The 23,696-nt window shown below is 46.6% G+C and overlaps 1 protein-coding gene across 4 annotated transcripts in view; it reads left to right on the plus strand.

Annotated features, from left to right (window-relative positions):
* Window positions 1-23,696, plus strand: part of LOC138569359 (uncharacterized) — a 1,262,132-nt gene that overhangs the window by 639,863 nt on the left and 598,573 nt on the right. For all 4 annotated transcript variants that reach the window (XM_069647272.1, XM_069647275.1, XM_069647274.1 and 1 more), the window contains one exon: window positions 23,224-23,382. In XM_069647272.1, coding sequence (XP_069503373.1) covers window positions 23,224-23,382 — 159 coding nt within the window. The remainder of the gene's footprint in view (window positions 1-23,223; window positions 23,383-23,696) is intronic.

Here is a 23,696-nt window from a genome sequence, read left to right on the forward strand (position 1 = left end):
CAGTGCAACAAATCCACATTCGGCCTCTCCCTGACCTAGTAGGAAGTCCTCCTCTAAGAGGCCCACACTAATGATGCCTCTTCCACGAGTCCAACATTCACTATGGCTTGCTTGGGTAAGCACTTGCAAGCAGGATCCCCGTTCCTATGGCCCAGCTCATTACACGCAAAACAACCTTTGGTTGGTGAGAACACAGATGTCCCAGTGGTAGGAGTGCCTGCGCTCTTCTTTTTGGTGTGCACGGCTGAACTAGAGTTTGGGGATTTCCATTTGTTCTTTTGGGGTCCTGACTTCGAATAGGATTGGGTTGGACCTTTGTCCTTCCCATCCTTGTTTACTTTTTTGTCCACTGATTTCTCTCCCGGTTTGGGTGTGCTTGCCTGAGCCTTTTTCTGGACTCAAGGACTCACAAACCTGTTGGCAGCCTATGCAAGCTCCCTAGGGTCTGTGATAGTCTTGTCCACAAGATACTGGTGTAGGTCAACCTCACCATTTTTCAATACATTCTCACACGCAATTAAATTGTACATCCCTTTAAATGTGTCAACTTTGTTACCAGTCACCCACCCGCTCAGATATTTCAACGACAAGTGTGTGAACGCTTCAAATGTCCGCCCACTTTTCTTTCTGAGCTCTCTGAAGCTCCTGAGATACTGTTCTGAAAGCACCTACTGAGGAGGGCTGCCTTCATGCTCTCATAAATGGGAGTTAACTGAAGAATTGCATCAGTCCCTGGTGTCGGTAAGCGACTCATCACGGCTGCACCCTGTTAGGGAGAATTCTCATTTCTGTGCTAATTCCTACAACCTTAGAGACCCCCATCTCTTTTGCTAGACTTTAGGACTTTTTAATTTTTATCCTGAAGTGAGTGAGGTATTTCTCTCACTCTCTTATGTATTTTGACCTGATTTGGATTATGTGTTTCCTTTATTTTTGGAATCTGACAAACTCCATAGGCATCTCCTTTTTGTATGGTGACACACAGCACCTTCAGTGCAGTGTCACAGAGAAATTATTCGGATTTCTCATAAGGTTTAAATACCTTTTCTTGGGTGAACTACAGTTCCCAAGAATAGTAAAGTGAAATTGACTTTACTTACCTTTTCTCTTTGTAGGTTCAACACACCATCCTATGTGGAGTGCTGGGGTGTTATTTACTATACCCTTTTCCTAATTACTCATGTCATGTTTTTTTATGTTACCCTCACTACTTTAAATGACTGGTGGCAGTGGTTTGATGTTCCTACCATTGTGCTTTTCTACCGCAGGCTGAATCCTCAGCTGCAGTATAGCACCCATGGGTGACCATTGTGTGAAAAAGCCCCGGCCTTCTTTTTTTGCCATTTCTTGGTTGTGAGGTCTTTCATGGGTTTTACTCTGCGCGCAAAACCAGGTTTCACCCCTTTGTTGATTTTTCCTTTGGCGGGCTTCAGTTCTGAAACCCGTCTCTGGCTCCAGTGTGTCTGGAAGGGCAGGAAGTGAGGGAGGCGCCCGAAACTCCCCTGTCCTTGGTCTCCAGGGTAACCTGAATGCACCCAGTCCTGATTGCCTGCTGTGTGAGTGACAGCTAGGCTGTGCATGAATGGCAGAAATCTGTTTAAAAGGTGAGGCTTTTTTGGAGTCGATCACTGGGAAGAACACCCTGATGAAGAAACCATGAACGAAGCTTGCTGCATCCTCCTGGACCGTTGAATTACCCAGTGAAGCCCTGCTGCTGTGCTGAAACACCTTTTTTTTTTTTTTAACTCTTTTTTATTGATGGTCAAAACAGAATCAACTTATTGCACATTGCACAACACAGTACATATATACTCATATCATTAAACACGTGTTACATCAATTATATTTAAGTCACACAGCAGTTTCCTCATCTGAGGCCATTTCACATAGGTACAACCATTGCTTGGTATTACAGTCAGCTTGTATTGTTCCTCGCATTCATTTAGGTAAGTCAAATCACGGAGAAAATGTTCAATCTTGGATGGAGACGATTCTATCCAACATTTCAATATACATCTTTTGGCTACTGCACAGGAGACATTGAACAGTCTCCTGGTCTTTTCAGCCTGTTTGCCTATGTCCCCGAATAGGTATTTTTGCGGAGAAAGGGTCGCTGGGATCTGTGTGATCTCTTCCATTATTTCCGCGACAGCTTTCCAAAATGTGGTAATTAGGGGGCATTCCCAATACATATGATATGATCCTGCCTGGGCTGCCTTGCATTTAGGGCATTCCCCCGAGTGACCCGTTGAGAATTTAGTCATTTTAGGTGGGGTATAATGGAGCCTATTTAGGATCTTGAACTGCACCAGACGAAGGCCTGCGTTCAGTGACACCGACTTTGTGAGCATGCAATATTTGGTCCATTTTTCCTCTGGGATGTTTGTATTTAGGTCTTCTTCCCATTTGGTTTTGGTGTTATTAATTGTGGGGATATGTGTTTGTACTAATGAATATAGTTTGGAGATTCCAAGCCCCGTACCTGACGTGGCCGCCTGTATGCACGGGTGCGAGGGTGGTTCATCTGGGAAAAGTGGCCAGCGCGCTTTAAATGCAGATTTCATCCTGTGGTACTCAAGTGTTTTAAGTGGTCCCCATCCTATCGCCCTCCAAATTCCTCCCTAGTTACAAATTTCCCGTTCGGGAACATGTCACGCATTCAAACTTCCCTGTTCGGGTCCCAGTGTCTTTGTATTGTTTTATCTAGCGTGGGCGGTATACCGGGGTATTTCCACAGTGGGACATCTGGGTCATATGGGGTTTCAATGTTCAGTTTTTTATATAATGTTATCCATGCACGTACTGTGGTTCCGACTGGGTCATAGGGACAGGCATCTTTGTATTGGAGATTAAGCATAATAGACCGGATGTCAACGGGAGATGCTGCAAACTTCTCAAGCCATATATGAGGTGAGCGGTCCTCCAAGTCGTACCAGTGTTTTACAAATTGTGCTTGCGCCACCAGATAGTATAATTTGAAATCCGGCGCTGCAAGTCCTCCCTTACTATAAGGTTCTCTAGGGGTCTTCCAGTCCCACACAAACGTCACTGCCATTGCTCTTATTTTTTCAAAGAAGGTCCTCCCCGGCCACACAGTTATGTTCACAAACAAGTAGAGCAATTTGGGGAGAACCACCATCTTGAGGATAGCCACTCGGCCATTTAGGGATATAGGCAGCTTAGCCCATGTCTGAAACTTTACATTGAGTGTTTGTATAATTTGTTCATAGTTATCTGAATATAGTGTCTGCCGCCTGTCTCGGGATATCGTTATACCTAGGTACCGTATGTGTCCGACTGACCATTTTAGGTTCTCTGTTATCGTTGGACTTATGGTGTGTGGTGCCAGTGGGAATATTTCCGATTTTTCGCTATTTATTTTGTATCCTGAGTAGTCGGCAAATTTATATATGTCTTGCATTAGTGGTGCTAAATTGGTGGCAGGGTCCTGGACATACAATAAAGTATCGTCTGCATATAGCGAGATCGACTGGGGCGGGCCTGACATTCGTATTCCCCATATCTCCGGGTTTTAGTCTGACCATTATGGCCATAGGTTTGATGGTTAATGCAAATAATATTGGCGAGAATGGGCAGCCTTGTCTGGTACCCCTACCCAGCGTGAATAGATCAGAGATCGTATTGTTCGTAAGAACGCTTGCCCCTGTTTTTGTGTCCAGTAATTTAATATATTTGATGAAATTGGGGTCTATTCCAAATCTTCCGAGCACCTCGAGGAGATATACCCAGGACACCGAGTCAAATACCTTCTCAGCATCAAGGGATATCGCCACAGCCTGCGCTTCTGGATTTATCTGCGCCATTATTGCGAACAGTCTACATAGGTTCAAAGCTGTGGATCTTGTGGGGATGAATCCATTCTGATCGGGATGGATCAGGGTCGGCATGTTTGGTAATAGCCTGTTCGCAAGGACCTTGGCGAACACCTTGGCGTCCACGTTTATGAGTGACAATGGCCTATACGATGACATGTCTTGCGGAGGGCGGCGGGGATTTGGCAATACTGTTATTATTGCTTCACGCATAGACTCTGGGAGTACACCTAACTCCAGTGCCTCTTCCCACATTTTCAGCATAATTGGGACCAGTTCTTTTCCAAATTCTTTATATAATTCCACCCCCAACACATCAGATGCCGGGGCCTTCCCTGAACTCAGTGCTTTTATAGCTTCTGTGATTTCCTCCTCAGTAAGCAGGCTTTCTAGGGCCATTTTAGTTTCTAATAGGAGTGTCGGGAATTCTAGGTCATCTAAGTATGTTTGTATATCTGGTTTTGTTTTCTTACCATTATTTGAATATAGTCTTTGATAGAACTTCAAGAACTCATGGTTTATGGCTTGACCCCCGGTTACAGCCCCACCCTCCCTATCTTGAATGCTTGTGATTGGAGTATGATGGCAATCAGCTCTTATGAGGTTGGCCAGGGCCCTTCCCGCCTTGTTCCCTTCCCCGGATCTGCGCGCCCTGGTTGGAGCTGCCATGTATTGTACTTCCCTCGTGGCCAGCCTATCAAAATCTTTCAGGAGTTGGTTTATCTCTGCTAGGGTGTCTGTACATCGGGTTTCACTATAGGACTTTTCCAAGTTTCGGAGTTGTGTCTCCGTCTCGGCTAGTTCACGTCTTACCGACCACAGGAGTCCCGTAGTTTTGGAAATCAGTGCCCCCCTCACCCAGGCCTTGAACGTCTCCCAGATTGTTGAGTATTTATCTACTGTCCCTACGTTATTATTAAAGAATTCTTCCATTTCTATATGTAGTGATTCGGTCACATTAGGATCCCTAAGTATGTTTGCGGGCATTCTCCATTTCCTTTGTGGTTTTGGGGCATTCCTAAATATTAGCTTAAGGGATATCGGGGAGTGATCCGACAGCGTCCGAGGATGGATCTCGCAGTCCTCAAGTCCGCTCAGAACATCCTCAGACAGCAGCCAATAATCGATTCGCAATTCCGGGTCGTGTACACTCGAATAATATGCATATTCTCTTGTGCATGGGTGCATCACCCTCCATGTGTCTCTCAAGGTCAATTGTGGCATGATCTGGTCTAGCTCAATGGATGCCTTGGTTCGTGCTCTTCTGACTTTAGAGGATATGTATAATTCTAAGTCTAGGACCAGGTTGAAGTCCCCACCCCATATTATGCTAGAGGTGTCCAGTGTTGCCAGTAGTTTCAGTACGCTGAGGTAAAAGTCTGGGTCATCTACGTTTGGACCGTAGATGTTAACTAGTACAAGTGATTTTTCTGCCATCTCCCCCCACACCACTACATATCTACCCTGGGGGTCAATTTTGTGTCCTTTGGTCTGGAATCCCAACGATGGATGTAGGAGAGTTATGACTCCTCAGGCTTGAGTAGAGTATTATGTCTGGTATCTCTGCGTGCCCCAGGAGGCAAGTATATTTACGTTGTTAGGCCCCTGTGTATGTGTTTCTTGCAGCATAACTATCTGTGGGGAGAGTCTGTTCACATATGTTCCAACCTTTCTGGTCTTTGAGGGATTGTTCAGGCCTCTAACATTCCATGATAGGAGTTTAGTCTTCAACCTGTTACCCCTGTTGGCATTGTTAATCATTATATCTATTCACCGTTTTGTTCTGGTGAAAGCACTGATTGTTATGCATAGCGCAATTATCTGTTATACCATAATTGAACAAATTTTCGCAACTTTTTAACTGTTCAACAAACAAACCTCCCTTTCCCCATCCTTCCCGCCCGCCACCCCCATCATCTGCCCCATCTTGATGATTGCACCTTACAAACCTTTGGAGATCTCCTGGGGTTGCCATGTTAACGCCACATGGCCGTGAGCCCAGGTTCACACTCCGGCTTCCATGTTCACATGCGGTGCACCCCGCGCATGTATGTTTTAATCAATTCCATCGTTGTGGAGAGTATGTGCGCCGTTCCTTCAGATATCTGGATCGTATCAGTCTGCCACAGGGGGGGGTCTGCCGTTTTGATCCGGCCCACGCCCTTCCGGGGGTAGGGGTATATGAGCTTCCACATAGGCCATGACCGCTGCCGGAGTTTCAAAAAAGTGTGCTCTTCCCCCATGCTGAATTCTCATTTTGGCTGGGAATATCAGTGCATATTGGATCTGTCGCGCTCTCAGCAGCCTCTTCACTGGTTCATAGGATCGTCGGTTGGCCTGGACTCCTGCTGCAAAGTCCGGTTATATATGTATGAGGCTCTCCTCGTAGTGCAGCATACCGTGTTCCCAGGCCTTCCTGAGTATCGCATCTCTGTCTCTGTAATTGAGGAGGCTTGCTATGATCGTCCGGGGTGGTGCTCCGGGTTTTGGCATTGAGGCAAGTGTGCGGTGTGCTCTTTCCACGAGGAAATGATCGGAGGAGGCCTCGGGTCCGAAAAGTGTCTTCAGGAGAGATTCAACTTGTTGTTCCATTGTTCCTTTACCGAATTTTTCAGAAACCCCGACAATCCTTATGTTGTTTCTCCTAGAACGAGATTTGAGGTCCTCACATTTAGTTTGTATTTTAATGAAATCGTTTTTCAGTTGTATTATATCCCGGTCGTGGTTAGCAATAGTGTCCTCGTTGTTACTGATTCTGCCTTCCGCTTCCGTGATTCTGGAGCTTTCTTTGTCTACTCTTGCTTTTAGTGATCCGATGGTTTTCACTATATCGTCCAATTTCACGTTTATTGCAAGGAATCCGTTTTGGACTATGGTGGTTAGCTTGTCAACTCTGTCATCGCTGTCCGCCTCATTACGGTTGTTAGAAGTGGTCGGCGTACCTGCTGCTGGGTCTGCAGTTTGGCGTTAGTAAATGAGTCCATTGAACATTTCTTTGTAGCTCCTGCCCCTTTCGACATCCTCTCGGGTGTTCGTGATCCTTTTGTGTGATCCTTTTCAAATGTACGGATCTGGAATCTTCACTGGACTTGGCTTGTTTTCACACCAGTCCTGTTTGTAAAGTGTGGTAGCTTATACAGAGTTTCTGGTCTTTGAATTCTCCACTCAAGGCTGATTTGGGATTTTGTTTCTTTTTTCAGAGAGCCGCCTTTAGTTGTACAGGGGTATCGTGCTTTAAACGGGGTCTGAGCGTGCACCTTTGGGTGCATTTTATGTCCGCACCGGGGCTGTTTCTTCGAGGCCAGTGAGTGTGGTATCCCCTGTTGCTGTCCCTGCTTATCCCTTTTGTTTCCTCCACCTATGTAGGATTAGACTCTTAGGTTCGCCTGTGTGGGTTTGGCAGCCTTCTGTGTTGTTGTGTTAAGCAGCTATTCTCTGTATTTCAGTGTGCTGCTATACAGTGTTTGGGCTCTTCCTCTCTCTGCCGTGACACTTTGCTTACTGTATTTTAATCATATGTACACTTTCCAATTTGCAGCAAGCTTCTTCTGCTTATGCGTTTTTTTTGCGTTTCATTTTCCCGCTTAGTGTAGCATTTGTTTGTGGTATTTTCTGATTTACGTGTTCCGCCACCAGTGGGGTTGCGCTCTCTTACGTGGTGTGTGATTGCACCTAGTGTACCTCAATCTTCAAGTAGCATTACCTTATCTTATTTTGATGTTTCTTTGTGCTGTGTTTGGGCTACTCGTGTCCCGTGCAATAGTGCAGGTATCCCCCCAAAGGCAGGATCCTTGTTTATCAGCAGTCTTTACATTCCGTCTCCATTGCTTGGCCCAGGGGATATAGGACGGGCGTCAGCACCAGCTTCTGCTATTTATTTATGGATGGATTGTGCTCTCCCACGTAATATAGTAATTGTACATTCACCTCATAATGCTTCCTTGTTCGGGTGTGCAGTACTTCTCTTGAGCCTCTAGGCATCAAGTGTTGCCGCCGTTCGCTGCTTATTGTATTGCTGGACCCCTCCGGGTCGTTGGTGGGCTGCAGCCTCGCGCTTCCTATCCGCTCTTTCTCCCATCCTCACTGGTGTGCGGGCCTGCGTTCAGTCGCTGTGCCTACCTGGCTTTAGGATTGCCGCCCTCACTCACCGCAGATGGCCAGGCAGGGGGGGGCGCACGGGGGTTCCCGTGTTCTCAGCCGCTCCACCAGGCCTCAGGCGGAGATGGGCCCTATGTCATGCGCAGGCCCAGCACTCCTACCTCAGTGCGACTTCTTCTCGGTTCCTGCTGCAGGTCGCCACACGTCGGGGGCACGTAACGCTGTCTCCGATGCCGTCCAGGGCCCTTTTATAGCCACCTCCATGGTGGCCTCGGCACGGGCTGCTCAGGTGTTGTCCGAGGCGTTTTTGTTCCGTCCTCCAGCCCGTTTCATTCCTCCACCCCGTCCGCCGCAGGAGAAATGCGGTGTTCAATCCCGCCGAACTGGTCTTCTTCGCCTCCAATGATTTGTGACCGGGCCTCAGCAATACGACTTGCTAGGCCTCCAGCACTCTATGGTCATCCGGCTAGAATGTCAGCGGTTCACTCCTGGTTTTGCGCGGTACTGGGACTTGGCTCACACCTCCTCGCCCTACCGCTCGAAGTTCTCCTTGCTGTAGTTTCTTTCCGCTTTAGTGTTTTCGCCCAGGATTTCTTCTGTAAGGGTCGCTGGTTGCGCTTTCTGCTCCTTTTAATCATCCGCGGGGTGCCCCGAATCAGGATATTTTAAAGACGGATGTCAGTCGGGACGGAGCTCTGTAACTAGGCGGCCATTTTCGTTGCGCGCAACAGCATCCCCATGAAACGCCTTTTTCTGATCGACAAGAGAAGCTCTGGAAAGGACGACTTCTTCGTTGGGTTAGTGGGACCAACTAACCCTGAGACGAACTTTGCTGGAAGACCTTCCTCAACTGGCTATACTTCTTTGATGCTGCTGGAACCGAATGCCAGGGGTCGAGAAATCCGTAGTCGAGTGCAACATCTGTAAGCCAGCCAAAAGCTCCAGGAGTCCCCTGAGGACCCTCCCGAAGCAGGACGGCCCAAGCTCGAGTCACCTCAACATAGTGATGGACTCAAGGAGTGAAGGAAGCCCAACCGGTGTCCAAGATCCACGGTGGTGCTGTTTACCGAGCGCTGAAACTTCAAAGTGCTGCTAATCTAAAGAATGCCCGTAGCTGTTACCGACCTTTGATTTGCTGTGTAGGAGTCCTCCAGATGTCCTCCCTCCTGTCCACACGACTGAGGTCCAGGAACACAGGATCTGCAACACTGCATCCAGACAGAAGCCAGCTGTATCCTCTTCTTCTAACCAAAGGCACTGTTCTGACTTTGCGGTACTTACCTCTTTGTCTGTAGTTCTGCTCTTTTCACTTGAGATTTGCAATGGCTGCGTTTCTAGAGTTGATCTCAGCTCTAACTTTCACAAGTGTAACAGCTTGTGACACAACAGTGATTTTCTACAACAAGCTCTCTAACATTGTGCAAGACTTCTATCTAAGAAGTGCCTCAGCTCCATAGACTTTGCTCCAATTGACATTAGCTGTCCTGGCTCGCTGCAGGTTCTTCTATTCCATTGACTTTGATTCGTACTGTCCCTCATAGGTGATACATTAGTTTTTAACTAATATTGCTGGGAAAGGTTTTTATCTAGTCTTCATTGGAAGATTTAAAGTGCTCACTTGCTGAACCTGTTTAACCTTTTTCCTTCCTTTAACGTTTCCTTTCTACCAACCTCAGAATTTTACAAAGTACAAAAGTGATATATAAATGCTGATACTGTCCTAGTTAGCGAAGTCACCTCAGAGTGTAGGAAGTGTGTATGAAGCATCTCTAAAGAGTATCTACTTGCTTTGCCTTGATTCTGAGAAAGTAATTTGAAGTGTATTTTTATTGTTGCACATTACCCTTTTTAAAGGATGCTTATTTTAAACTGAGCGGTACATAAATAAATAATTATTTTACTAGGAAACCTTGAGCGTAAGTGTTATTTGGATACTTGTATTTGTGGTACAACTCTAGAGCTCACATTTACCCCTCTTGAGATAAGTCTGGCTGCTCAGTCACACTACCAACTTGTGTAGTACAGACCTATACTAATAGATGGGTTATGTAATACCAAAAGGACAAGGGTTGTGTAGTCTCTCACAGGGTTACTACATCAATTCTTGCCTAACACACCCCACAGTACCTCACACAACTCTTGTAGCTGAAAAGCAAGCTTGAGTGCTTCAAACCAGTCAAAAATATCGTTCCCACTTCAAAAGCCTGTACTATGTCTTTGGGGATGTGCCCTCGGGGCTCATCCCGGGCACTCTGGTTGTAACCACTACTGCTGCTTTCACCAGAGGTGGATCTGTTGGCCTCCTTCTGCTCTTCAAGTGCCAGCTTGCGCAGCTCTATGGTGACCTTGTCCTGCTGTTTCTGTTCCTCTAGCGTTAGTCTCCTGTCCTTGAGCAGGAGCTTTCTAGCTGCCTCCTCATTAACAGCCCGAACAGTTACTGGGCCATAGACTGTGCTGAGGCCTAGGACCTGCGGGATGCTGCAGTAGCCCCTGTCCTCACTGACAGTCTCGAGTTTTGAGAAACCACACTTGCCCCCAGTGGGATGATTGGCGAGAAACACTGCTCATGCGGTCGTCCTTTTCATTTTCCCCCTCCGGACGGTCTTGTCCGTTCGGGTACACAGGGCCTAGCCCGTCCCCTGGGGTCTTCTCCCCAACCACCTTCGCTTCTACCCAAGCTTGAAGGCTGGTCAGCAACTCAGGTTTATTAGCCTAAGTGCTGTGGGGAAGCCCCCTCTCTTGACATAAGACGCGCAGCACATCCTTGGTCATGCCTTTTACAGTTGCCATGTCAAATTCCATGACTATTATTAATACCTAGCTGTAACTAAACATTGCCTGCAACAGTACTTTTATCATTGGGTGACTAAGCTGTGCACAACTCTCCAACTGATCCGACCGCTTACCACCAATGTGACAAATCAACTTCTGGGGCACCAGTGGTCCAGGGATGAATATCGGTTTCTCAACCACCAAACAGCCCCACGCCTCTAGTACATCAGAAGGGATCTGAACAGATTGGAACACAAATAAATGCTAAACCTCCTTGTCCATTCTTTGGTAACGTGGACGGAACGGCAGGCTTATCTCCGCAAGGTCATGGATCGTTGGTTAGTTTCAACACAGGGAAAATACAATTATTACCCTATGATAAAAGGGACTGTCCAGTCAAGGTTGTATACAAATTTCTACTTTATTATTATTACAACAGACAGTTCTAGCACACTAAAAAATATAACCTACCCTGTAAGAGAACACAGAGGACAGTTTCACAAAGGAAACGGATGCACTCTGGATACTGACAGGAGGGTGGTCGGGAAAGCAATCAGTCTTAACTGTTCAAGGTTATTTGGTTTCAGCACCAAGGGAGCAAGGCGCCGTAAATGTCACTAGGGGCCTTCGTAGAAGGACCAGGGGGACAGAAACACAATGTACCTGGGGCTTGAGATGATCTTGATGCTCAACAGCATCAAGTCGGTTCCAGGATGCTTTGCAGCTCCTGCGACAGAGTTCAAGACGGGAGACTGCTGCGGGTATCAGGCAGCCAGCAGTCCGGCAAGCAAGGCTGGAGGGACGGCTGCAGGCTGGCCTACACGGTGGCGAATCTATACGATTACTGCGACCCCCATCACTGCGTCCCTGAAATTGCTGACTTTTTCTTTTTCTTTTGGCCCCCTTTACACCACATATATATGGGGGTAGAAACCCCACAGCCCCCTTACTTGCATTATATACCATTACCCCCCACATATATATGTGATGTAAAGGGGGTTGAAATAAAAAAAGTCAACATTTTTGGAGGTTGCAGGGATGTGGGCACAGTAATAGTATAATTCCCATGGTGGCTCGGGTCAAGAATTGTTGTCTCTATGCAAGTTGGCGGATCTGGAATGCTGGTTGAGGCATCTCGGATGGCTTTTGTGACAACAGTCAGTGGTGCAGCCGGTCGCGGTTCAAGGGCTCGACTGCCTCGAAAATGTCCTTAAAAGATGAACGCTGGTTCATGCTTGTGTGGCACTCCTCCAAGCTTCTTCCCAGGGCTGGTGGCGTCCTTTCAAGGTGGACGGCCCAAAGCTAAGGAGAGCGTTTGCAGGCAACAGCGTTGTCCTTTGTTCAGAGACTCTCTGGCACTTCCCACCTAGGAAGCTTGCTGACAGAACCTAGCAGGGCACGCTGTGTGCTGGCTGGGTACCGGTTCTGGAGCTGCTAAACGGGTCCTCTGAGTCTGTTCCCTGGCAGATGTTTAGGGGAGGGATCTTGCTTCCCTCTTGGAAATCCTGGCCTTCCTTCACTGGCAAAAGCTGTAAGGCAGACTGTACCTTCAGCCAGGGCCCAATGCTGAGTTCTTCTTTCCTGCTTCTGTTGAAGCCTTCATATGATCTGGTAAGTGAGGGGCTCAGCCCTCTTTTAAAGCCAAATGGGCCCCAGTGATTGGTGTAGGCTAAACCTACCTTAAGGAACCAATCCGGGTGAGGTCAGGACCAGAGTGCTTTGCAACAGGAAAGGTAAGAGGTGACAACATGTACTCCTAAATCCCACCCATCTTCCTGTCTGTTGTAGATCAAAGTGTCTCTCTGCTTTCTTGAGATCTCTGTGGCTCTTGATCAAAGTGCAGGTCTCCCTTGAAGTTTGTGGTGAGAACAGACTTCTGTCTCCCTCAAATCACATACTTCATTCCGCTGAAAGGGAGTTTGCCTACTGTAAACAGTTGTCCTAAACATGACATTCACTGCCCTTCGTACAGAGGGTTGGAAGCTAGCTTCAAGGTCACACATTGCAGATCAATAAGGTGTTCATTTTCCTGCCCATTTTAAGTTCTGTGACCAGGCCTATTCGCAGGTCTGCTTCAATTAACCCTCATCACTATGCAGTGCCACCACACAGAACGTAGACAATAGAACAGGACGGATCCATGGAGCCTTTGATATTTAATTAGGCTGGCAATGGGAGGAGGAAGGTGTTGCTCTTCTCCTCTGGATGTTTTCATGCACCCCGCGCTGTCACCTGTCAAATACATTTGACAGGGAGGGCTGCGCCTGTAGGCTGTGTCCCCCAGAGTACACTGGACTATGTGTTTGTTGTGCAGCGAGCATTAGAAAATGTGTGCGGATTAGCCCCACACATTTTCGCAGGTTGATCTCCCAACATCCATTTCCTTAAAAAATCATCAAAAAAAGCCCAGGCAGGCGTGCACTCCCTGTGCGGATGGTCGAATCCCTCTCTCTATCACCATGAACTCTGAGGGCTTCACACCCAAGCTCACGGCCTGCGCCAAGTCCCTCTGGTTCCACATCGACAAACACCTCTCCTACAAGACACACAGAGCTAAGAAAACTCAGACAGCTTGGAATCAGCTCTTCCTCCTGCGGAAAGGCAAACCCTCCCTCCCCAAGACAGCTTTAGATCCACCATCTAAGCACTGGTCCTATCCCACTTGGATGGTGGCAATGTGCTCCTTGAATGTCTCCCGTCGTACTTCTTTGTGCCCCTGAGAAGTGTCCTTCATATGGCTGAATGCCTTATCAAGTGTCTATGCAGATACCACCACATCACCCTGGCCCTCATCGACCTTCACTGGCTCCCACTGCACACACAAATTGTCAGAATCCAGTTGCCCATGTCGTGTAGCCGAAGAATTCTTCCTCCTGATGGAACCCTCTGACTCCAGGAATGGACAGCCAGAGCGATCAATCAGAGGAAAGAAAGGATGCCCGATGAGACCCAGATGACCCAGATGAAGACACGTGCCGCAGGAGTTGTAATCGTAGAAGTCAGGGTGGTACGAGTAGCCGAGGACAGGCGTTGGATCTGCAAGTGATGAGTTAACATAATACAGAAAGTATAACCAACCACCCTTCTGACCAGACCCGAACACAACAGTTAAAGAATGCAATACGTTGATCCAAATTCTGATAACAAACCCTTCCCCCTGCGAGACTATGGCTTACCGTGTTTTATCCGGATCAACACCGGGGAGAACCAGGTGGAAACAAGGAAGGGAAGGAAATCCGAAGTCCACGATGCAGAATCCAAGAAGAACCCAACCACCTATCCCGCCGGCACGAGGACGCCTAATGCACACTTGTTAGTGTGCGTAGCAAGGAAATCCAAAGTTCGAAAAGTTCCAAAGTTCAACAATCCAAAGTTCCAAAAGTTCCAAGGTCAACAATCCAAAGTTCGAAAAGTTCCAAAGTTCCACAAATTACCCAGACGCAGTCCAGGTGAGTGAGGATCCAGAAGACAAACGAAGAGTAACCAAAACAAATGGGTGAAGGCTAGGATGTCCGTGAGCAGTCCGAGGTCGAAGCACGATGCAGGCAGCAAACAAGAACCAAGCAGTCCAAAATCAAAGCCAGGTAACGGTCCGGGTCGGGGAAACGAGGCAATCAGGAATACAGGAGGGAAGGGGAGGGGGAAAGGGTACAGTAACTGGGATTCAAGGGAACAGAATACAATGCACAAGGTACGAGGCGCCACCAATTCTCAATCAGAAGCACCGATACGAAGTGAACACGGAGACTAAAAAGGAGAGGTCACATGACAGCGTTCCGCGGCTTCCAGCGTCGGCCGTGGGAAACGCTGAGAGGACGCCAGCGTTGCCATGCCAACTTCCAAGCACCTGGTTGTAGTGTTCTTAAAGGGCTATGCATCAGTTTCTTAGCACTGCTTGCACGCCTGTACATGACACAAATCACCTTCAAGGCTTGCTGAATTATCTATAAGGCAGTCGCCCTCAAGTCGAGTTTCCCGTGTTCACTATTACTAGGGTGGCCTTCTAAACTCTGTCCACCAGAAATCCATCTTAACAGGTACCATGTACAATAACGTATCTCCCTCCGTCATCCAGGCGGACTCCATTTACCTCAAGTGGGACCTCTGTTGCTACCCATATGATCACACCCCTAGCTTACGAAGATTACGAGGAACCGTAGCAGTTCTTGTGCACAACTTTGTAGGAAACAGATGCCTCTCTTGTAGAAATGCTATAACCACCCCCAATTATTTGAGATATGCTCTCACCCTGCACTGCTTCGTAATTTGTTTATGCCAGGAACAATCCACATTATACATTTAACCATTTAACAAACAGTAACATTTTTATACATTTCTAAGTAACAACTTGTATCTCTGTGACTCAACATAGTGATAGCGGATCTTAACCTCACGCACGGATCCTCATAACCCCCCACAAGGATGAAGTAATCAAAACCTGTGTTTGCTTTGCCATACCCCTCATAAGTATAACATGGACCATAACAAAGACAAAAATAAACACCTAAAAGGTTCTCTATAGTCAAACGCTTTCCAAGAGTTCCTGAGCTGCTATGCTCAAATACACTCACAACCATACACGAGAGACCCTTTTCATCCAGGGTCGTCCACCGTCAGGTAGGAACGTATGTTCAAACATACACATGACACATATGCTGTTTGAAACTGCATATAGGGTGTAAGATGTGCTGGGCAAGTGTGGGGCAGTCATCCCAAAGAGACACACAGGTAGTAGTCACATGACCGCTATACATCAGTGTTATGTAATACAGTGTCTACCAGTCAAGTTGACACACACATTGTTGCACTTCTAACTTGGGGCATCATCAATCCCAATATACACCAAGAGTATACCCATTTGAGTTCACGAAGAAGGATCAGTGGATTCAGAAATACCATTTAAATGTTGAGAGGTGGGAACGTCCCCATTCCTTGAAGGTTCATGTTTGAAAGTTGGTCATTTCCACAGCTTGTCTCACCCTGCTGCCCCACAATGGGGGCCATCTCTGCTAGGTCTACTACTAGTTCATTCATCGTGATCCTCTGCCAAGCAAAGCTCAAGTTTTGTTGGCGCATCCACGTCAAAACTTCCTCCGGCGTTTTGAAGAACAACACCTTCCCCTCATGCAGGACGTTGACTTTGGCAGAAACAGGAGCATGTAACGTATCTGAGCATGTCATAGTAGGATCTTGACCATCTCAAAGGACCTGCATCTCAGTTGTACCTGCCATGTATAGTCTGGGAAAACCACCAAGTTTTTATTTCCCTCTCTCAGTATTCCTCCCTCTCATGAATGCCAAAGTATCCGTTCTTTATCTTTGTAGTTCATGATATTTGCAAATATAGCCCATGGAGGAGCACCAGGTGTGGGAAATGCACAATACGCCCTTTCCACCACAAACCTGTGGGACAATCTCCCCAGGCGCACCAACTGCAGCAGCAGATTTTCCACATTGGTTGTGGGGTCAGCGCCTTCCTCACCTTCCAGCAAACCAATAATGCGCACATTCTTCCTCCTCACTCTGCTCTTGGCATCTTCCACCTGGCATTCCAGAGTTTGAGTGTGATCAGTAAGTTCAATCACCTGTTCCCTCAGTGTGGAGACTAAGGACAACATTTCAGTAACCTCCTTTTCCTGAGTAGTAACTTTCTCTGCAAGGTTACATAGATCTTAATGTAAGAGTGAAACATCTGATCCGATTTCGCCAGCCTTCGTTTCCAGTGACTCACGCAGTGAGGCTATCGCCTCCAGCACCAAGTGGTCCACTGCGTATAGCTGGGAGACTCTGATGTAGTTGCCGATATTCAATGTGGTGTAGTCACAGTCCTTTGGGCTTGGCCACTCAATGTAATTACTCCATTTTGTTCTGTTGGAGCTGTGAGGGCTTTCTAGTCGATATGGTCACAGACGAGCACAGGTGGTAGGGGTTCACCAGTGAAAGGTATTATTATTTAAGCACGCCACTTGTCAGTGGAGCAGAAGTCCTTATCTTACCCCAAGTTCAGGTCCATGCAACTTGGGTGACATGCCAGTGTCTTTGGCACCACAGGAACCAAGACTGCACGAAAAGTCTTCCACCTAACCAGCCTAAACAATAAGAATGTTCAGGACTGTGGGCGCGAAACATAGGTGCAGCATACTGTGCAGTTCATACACTCGCGCTCAGTCTGGATCGTATAGGCCTCCCTTACCAGCATCGGAGATCACGGCAGTTTTCCCGGGGTCACTTTTGGGTACGTAGCATTCACAGCATACACAGGTTGCAGTGGCGAAACCCCCCCAATCGCAGTACCAGAGCTGCACCAGCGCTTCCTACATCCAGTGACGGGTTAAAATCACTTCACCACTGGCGTTAGCGGCAGATCAATAGTCCGGATCACGAAGTCCCCGATGAGCCAACCTGGATTACATCAGCTGGCTTCAGCTGCTAAGCCACGCCCCATGTTTCTTTCACATTAATGTGCTGATTGAGTGCAAAATTGCTTCAGCGGGAGTCTCGCAAGCCACACTTGTCAGTTTCACCTGTTCAAATGATTCCTTTGGCAGCAGCATTGAAGAAATAAGCATATCTGAAATGTTTGCCAACTGTGACTGTATTTCCGTGGGTCTTCTGAAAACCGTGCAAGTCTTTTTAATTTATTTGAACGATTCCTTCGGCAGCAGTTTTGAAGGAATACATGTATTTAAACACGCACTTATGAATGCAGAACCCTGCCACTCCTCTCACTTAAAATTAAAGGCATTAATCCATAGTTTTGTTCTAGCTAGCAGGGGGGGGATATGCTCTACCAGAGTACCAAGAATATAGGTATGATTGTCCCACAGGGATTTTTCTCCACCCCTCTGACCCTGATTGATGGTAGTATGATTTTTCCTGTGACTGCCCAATGCCTTAATGTGGGGACCCAGTGATGGTGGACTGGGGATCCCCCATATACTTCCTCTGGACCCAACGTCCACTAGCTTAGGGTGGCACCCGGCCCCTTTGACCGCCTCACTGTCTGTCCTGAAAGTTAGGCAGGGTTCAATCTTAACTGGCTATGGAGCTATTGAGGTACACGGATTGACATATTTCTGAGGAGGCTCTTGGTGTGATGCTCTCCGTAAAGACATGTCTGCCAGGTCCATCTCTGCTTATCACTGTTCCAGGTTTTTGATTTTGTAGGACACATATGGACTTGATATCGGCACAGAGATTGGTTATTTAGTAGCTCTTCCTGTTTTTAAAATGACAACTGAACAATGCCCCCATTTTGCAGTACCCAAGGTGCTGCAGATTAATAAGGGCACCATGAATGTGCATATGCTCAAAACATCTATTGCCATCACTTGAGAGATTAATCTAGACCTACCTTTCCTGATGGAGGCTCCCTTTGTGTCTCTCCGCTCTTGGCTCCCGAGATTTTGATCATTTAAGGTTGTCTTTTTAGCCACCCTTACCTTAGCTAGAAGGGTGTTGGTATTACAAGCTCTTTTGTTTGTACCAAAGGTAGCCTCTGAATCTTCTGGTGTAGTTCCCACCACCTCAGAATTCCATCTGCTGCAGAAGATGAACCTTCTGGTGTACTTCCCACCACCTCAGATTTCCATCTGCTGGAGAAGATGAACCTTCTGGTGTACTTCACACCACCTCAGAATTCGATTTGCTGCAGAAGATTAACCTTCTGGTGGTCTTCCCACCGCCTTAATTCTCTTAAGACAGAAGATTTCAAAGGCTGTATCCTAAGAGAGCCTTGAAATGTTAACTTTCTAGAGTGAATTAATTCAGCTTGGATGGCCAGCTTTTTGTTGAGGGGCCAACAAAGGGTAGAGAAATCTCTAAATAAACTACCTCGAGATGGATTGTCCTTTACATAAAAAGATGCATGAGTTAGCTCTCAAGGATGCTCCTGGAGGCCCACAGGCCCATTCCACAAGGGGTTAGGAAGCTGCTTCTGCCTTACGGAGGTTTGCACCCACCAAGGACAGCTGCCATTCAACCACATGGGCTTCGCTACACACTTTTACGAAACACTGACACCTCGATTCCATGGACGCATGAAACTGCACACGCACGCACATAGATACACGCAACCCTTCACATACAAATACACACAGAGAAGCACACAAAAATACATGTTTTCTAAACTTCCCTCACTCTGCTGCAGCCCGCCTAAGGGCACCACCCCAGCTCGCTGCCATGACACCCTTAGGCAGGAAGCATGAAGCCGTGGGAAGAGTCAATCGATGCCTCACCCGAGTCATCCTCCCTGTGCATATGAGGGCAGCAGAAAACGGATGCCCGAGGTAGTTCTTTATTGCAGGTATGCTTAGCAGTACCCCTCTCTAGCAATGGCCATGTAGTAGCCCAGGCAGCATGCTCAACGGGCTATGAAAAGCTTGAGAAGCAAAATGCCCCAGCCTTGAATGGACCAATGAGAATGTCTAGGCGGTGGCACTGATGAACATACCACAACACTGGTTCGGGTAAGGGTCCTCAACTGCTTGCTTCATCCAAGAGTGAACTCAATTTTCACTGACCCTTTCCTCCACTGCCTCCTCCATAATTAATTCCAGGGAACACCATGTCTCCCATTATGGACGAGCCGCCCCTCCCTTCCACCCTAAATGGTAAACCAGGGATAAGTGTAGTGTTGCAAAGACCGTTTACCCTGTGACCATCTAATGTATGCCCTAAATGCCTAACAATAAAATGCATCAGTTCATAAAGACAGTCCCACCATACTAAAGACAGCTATCTTCCTCAGTCCCACCATCCTACACTTTAGCTAAAGGCAGCTATCTTCCTCAGTCCCACCATCCTACACTTTAGCTAAAGACAGCTATCTTCCTCAGTCCAACCATCCTACACTTTAGCTAAAGACAGCTATCTTCCTCAGTCCCACCATGCTACACTTTAGCTAAAGACAGCTATCTTCCTCAGTCCCACCATCCTACACTTTAGCTAAAGACAGCTATATTCCTCAGTCCCACCATCCTACACTTTAGCTAAAGACAGCTATCTTCCTCAGTCCCACCATCCTACACTTTAGCTAAAGACAGCTATCTTCCTCAGTCCCACCATCCTACACTTTAGCTAAAGACAGCTATCTTCCTCAGTCCCACCATCCTACACTTTAGCTAAAGACAGCTATCTTCCTTGACAGCTATCTTCCTCAGTCCAACCATCCTACACTTTAGCTAAAGACAGCTATCTTCCTTCGTCCCACCATCCTACACTTTAGCTAAAGACAGCTATCTTCCTCAGTCCCACCATCCTCCACTTTAGCTAAAGACAGCTATCTTCCTCAGTCCCACCATGCTACACTTTAGCTAAAGACAGCTATCTTCCTCAGTCCCACCATCCTACACTTTAGCTAAAGACAGCTATCTTCCTCAGTCCCACCATCCTACACTTTAGCTAAAGACAGCTATCTTCCTCAGTCCCACCATCCTCCACTTTAGCTAAAGACAGCTATCTTCCTCAGTCCCACCATGCTACACTTTAGCTAAAGACAGCTATCTTCCTCAGTCCCACCATCCTACACTTTAGCTAAAGACAGCTATCTTCCTCAGTCCAACCATCCTACACTTTAGCTAAAGACAGCTATATTCCTCAGTCCCAGTCCCACCATGCTACACTTTAGCTAAAGTGTTTTAAAATGAGGGGCTCCTCTTTTACAAATCTATTCCCTGACAATCTTTTGAAAAGAGTACCTGTTAGCAAAAAGAACACCTGCTGGTGCACTGTTAGGGAGAATTCTCCAGAATGGCTAATTTCCCTTAGCTACTGAGTCCCTCAGCAGCTTTGCTGGATTTCTAGGATTTATGTTTTTCACCTGGTAAGAGTGTGAGCCTTTTTCCCCACTCTTACATGTGTTTTGCTGTGTGTGTTTAATATTTTCTTGTGTTCATAAACTGTGGAGCCTCACCTACCCCATAGGCATCATCTGTTTACTGTGTGTTACACAGCACCTTCAGTGCAGTGACACAGGGTTGTCTTTTCAGACTTCCCAACTCAGACTGCATTTTCTGGGACTGACTACTGTCTCCCAGAACATGTAAAGTTGCCATTGACTTTATTAGTCTTTTTAAACTCACAAACCCAGTACAAACTATCTTACATAGAGTTCTGGAAAGGGTTAATATTTATCCCTTTTTGCCTGTTTCTCATGGAACATTGTTTTGTTCCCTTTTCATTAAGATTTGGCTGGTGGCAGTGGTAACTACCCTATTTTTTCTACCGCAGTTATTTTAAATATCCTTGGTATTGTTTTAGGCTATCTTAGTAGCCTCGAACTTAAACCCGCTGGACCATATACTTTTTAATACGGTTCTGGCTGGGTTTATTCGCCATTTATTTTTGTAAAAGTCTTTCTCGTGTTTTACTCTGCGTTCCAAACCAGGTTTAATTCCTTTGTTCGCCTACCTTCAGCGGGCTTCTGCACAGAAGCCCTCCTTAGGCACCTGAATGTCTGAGGGGGACAGGTTGTGAGGGAGAGGTATGAGACTGCCTGCACAGGGTCTCCTTGGAGACCCATGTCGCACTCTGGTATGATTGGATGTGGTGACTGTCCCAGCGGGACAGCCACCCTGCTGTGTGATTGACAGCCAGGCTGTATGAATGAGGGAAAACTGCATAAAAAGCAGGTCTCTGGGACTGAGAAGGCAGAGTCGCAACTGGATCGAGAAAACTGAAGAGAAGCTGACAGAAAAGGATCTCTACCACTACTGAACCTCCTGGTGAAGCCCTGCTGGGGGTCTGAATCTCCAAACTTCGACGACAGGGAAGATCTGCAAGGAATCTTCCCCCCTTGAGCTGGTGGGAACAACCAGTTCGCCAAACTACAAGCCAGGCCTCCCTCTTCTGGTCGAATTTGCTGTGCACAGCTACAGTAAATCGGATAGCCAGGAGGAACGGACCCTGCTTGGGTTTTAAGGAGCGCACCTTTTATTCATCGCTTTGCGCCGCTGCTAGTTTCTTCCCTGGGCAGTGCAGGACCCTCCAGTCTTCCTCCTTCTTGTCAGTCCGATAGTCGCTTCAGGAACCGTGAGCCTGCAGGACCTGCCAGGAACGTCTGCCCCAGCTACAGCATTCTTCTGCTCTAAAGGTACTGTGCTAACCCGGTTGTTCGTTTCGTCTGACCGCAGTGAAAGATTGTGAAATCTTTTGCCAATCCGAGGGCTTGTCCTTCTCCATTCTTTAAAGTAACTTTTCATCCAACCAACTTCGTTCTGAACTCTTGGCAAAGACTTAACCGCAAACTACCCGGAACTGTGTGATCCTCTGCAAAGACTTTGGTCCATTGACTTTGGCCCTGGCCTCTTGATTTGATTTCCTCACTGGAGTTTCCTTTTCTGGATTGTCCTGCTAACTTACTTGTTGGTGCTGCTCAACTTTTGTCTAACTTTGTCTTTCCCTCCCTTTTTATTAATGGAGTGCCATTTTGCTCACACTTCATTTTGAACCTAACTTGTCCAGAGTCTATTGGGTATGGTGTAGTGTATTTGAATCGTGATTTTGCAACTGCTTGATAACAGTGAAATGTTTAATAACTGATGGGTAAATAAATGTATATTCTTTTACTCAGAAACCTTGAGTCAGTGTTTATTTGAATCATAGCAATTGCTGTCCTTTGTGTAACTATTGATACTGCTCACTTTACTCTTGAGCTATGTCTGGCCGCTCAGCCATCGCTACCACTTTACTGTGTAGTACAGGCTTGTACCAAAGGTGAATTTGTACTGTCACTTGTAGTCCTAATTGTGTGTGGTGTTCCCAAAAGGTACTGCATATAAGTCTGCCTAACATGCACATCACAGAAACTTTTCCCTGGAGCAAGTCTAATTTTGCCCTAGTACTAATACCATCAAATATTTTATTTGGACTGGTTCAAAGTTTCTGTAAGGAGGATTGATGTGCTAAATATATATTTTGCTGACATTTGCATGAAGCGATTGCCACAACATGGCATCTTTGCACTGGTAAGTCAGAGCAAATGTGTTTTTAGGTGTAAATATTGTTGCACAGTTTCCCTGTACGCATCCAAAATTGACATGAAATCGGGTAAAATGAGTCAACACCAAAACCGCTTATGTAGTCTGCTTTCATATAGGGTCATGGTTTCAATCCAGGGTAGGGGACACCTTATAACATTTCCTAAAATGTATGCAAATCTACTTTCTGGTACACTCCCTGAAATATTTTGTATATGCGCCCAGATACCCTTGGGTTAGGTGCACTTTGCAAATAAATAAATAAATATATAGAGCATGTGTTTTGTTGTTGTTAAATAAAAGTATTTAGAGTATGTTGTTCATTTTGTATACAGTATGTTGTGTATGAGACAGCTTCAAAACACAGTACTGTGTCAGAAAACCTGTGTAAGCGAAGCAGTTTTTTTTACTTCACTACCACTGCAAAAGTGCCAAGTTGGAAGAAAATTGATTTTTTTTTTAGATTGGCTGGACGTACCTTGCCATCAGTGATCTGCGTCAAAAAAGCTTTAAAAGTGAACTGAAAACTTTGCTTCTTTCAGATCTACCCACAAGGGATACCGGAGGACAGCCTTAAATTGATGGGGGCCCCACTGCTGAGTCTGTACAGCAGCGCTGAGATAAGCAAGTGGAACATCACTAGTGAGGACACCCTCGCGATACTCATGAATCCGAGTGATCCATTGTGGACTCCATCTCAGGTATAAACATACAAAGCTAATAGCACAGTCAAATCGAATTAAGTGCTGTATTGGTAAGTGCTCAGAAAAGGAGAAATACAATATTCTTTTAAAATTTCAATATTTTTAGCCCCTTCCTTTGCAACGGGGCTGGGGCACTATAGCATTTTTGAAGCACCACATAGGTTTCAAATGCAGAATGGAATTCGTCTGTGTGGGCACAGCGCTTGGCTATCATTTCCTGTATAACCTCTCGGGGTTCTGAAACCAGGGTTTACCACTCCTAATCCCCTTGTGCCTCATCAAATTGCATGTGGCAAGTGGAAGATCAAAGC

Source organism: Ambystoma mexicanum, chromosome 2q, assembly GCF_040938575.1.
Source record: "Ambystoma mexicanum isolate Mex_15411 chromosome 2q, UKY_AmexF1_1, whole genome shotgun sequence".
Taxonomy (NCBI): Eukaryota; Metazoa; Chordata; class Amphibia; order Caudata; family Ambystomatidae; genus Ambystoma; species Ambystoma mexicanum.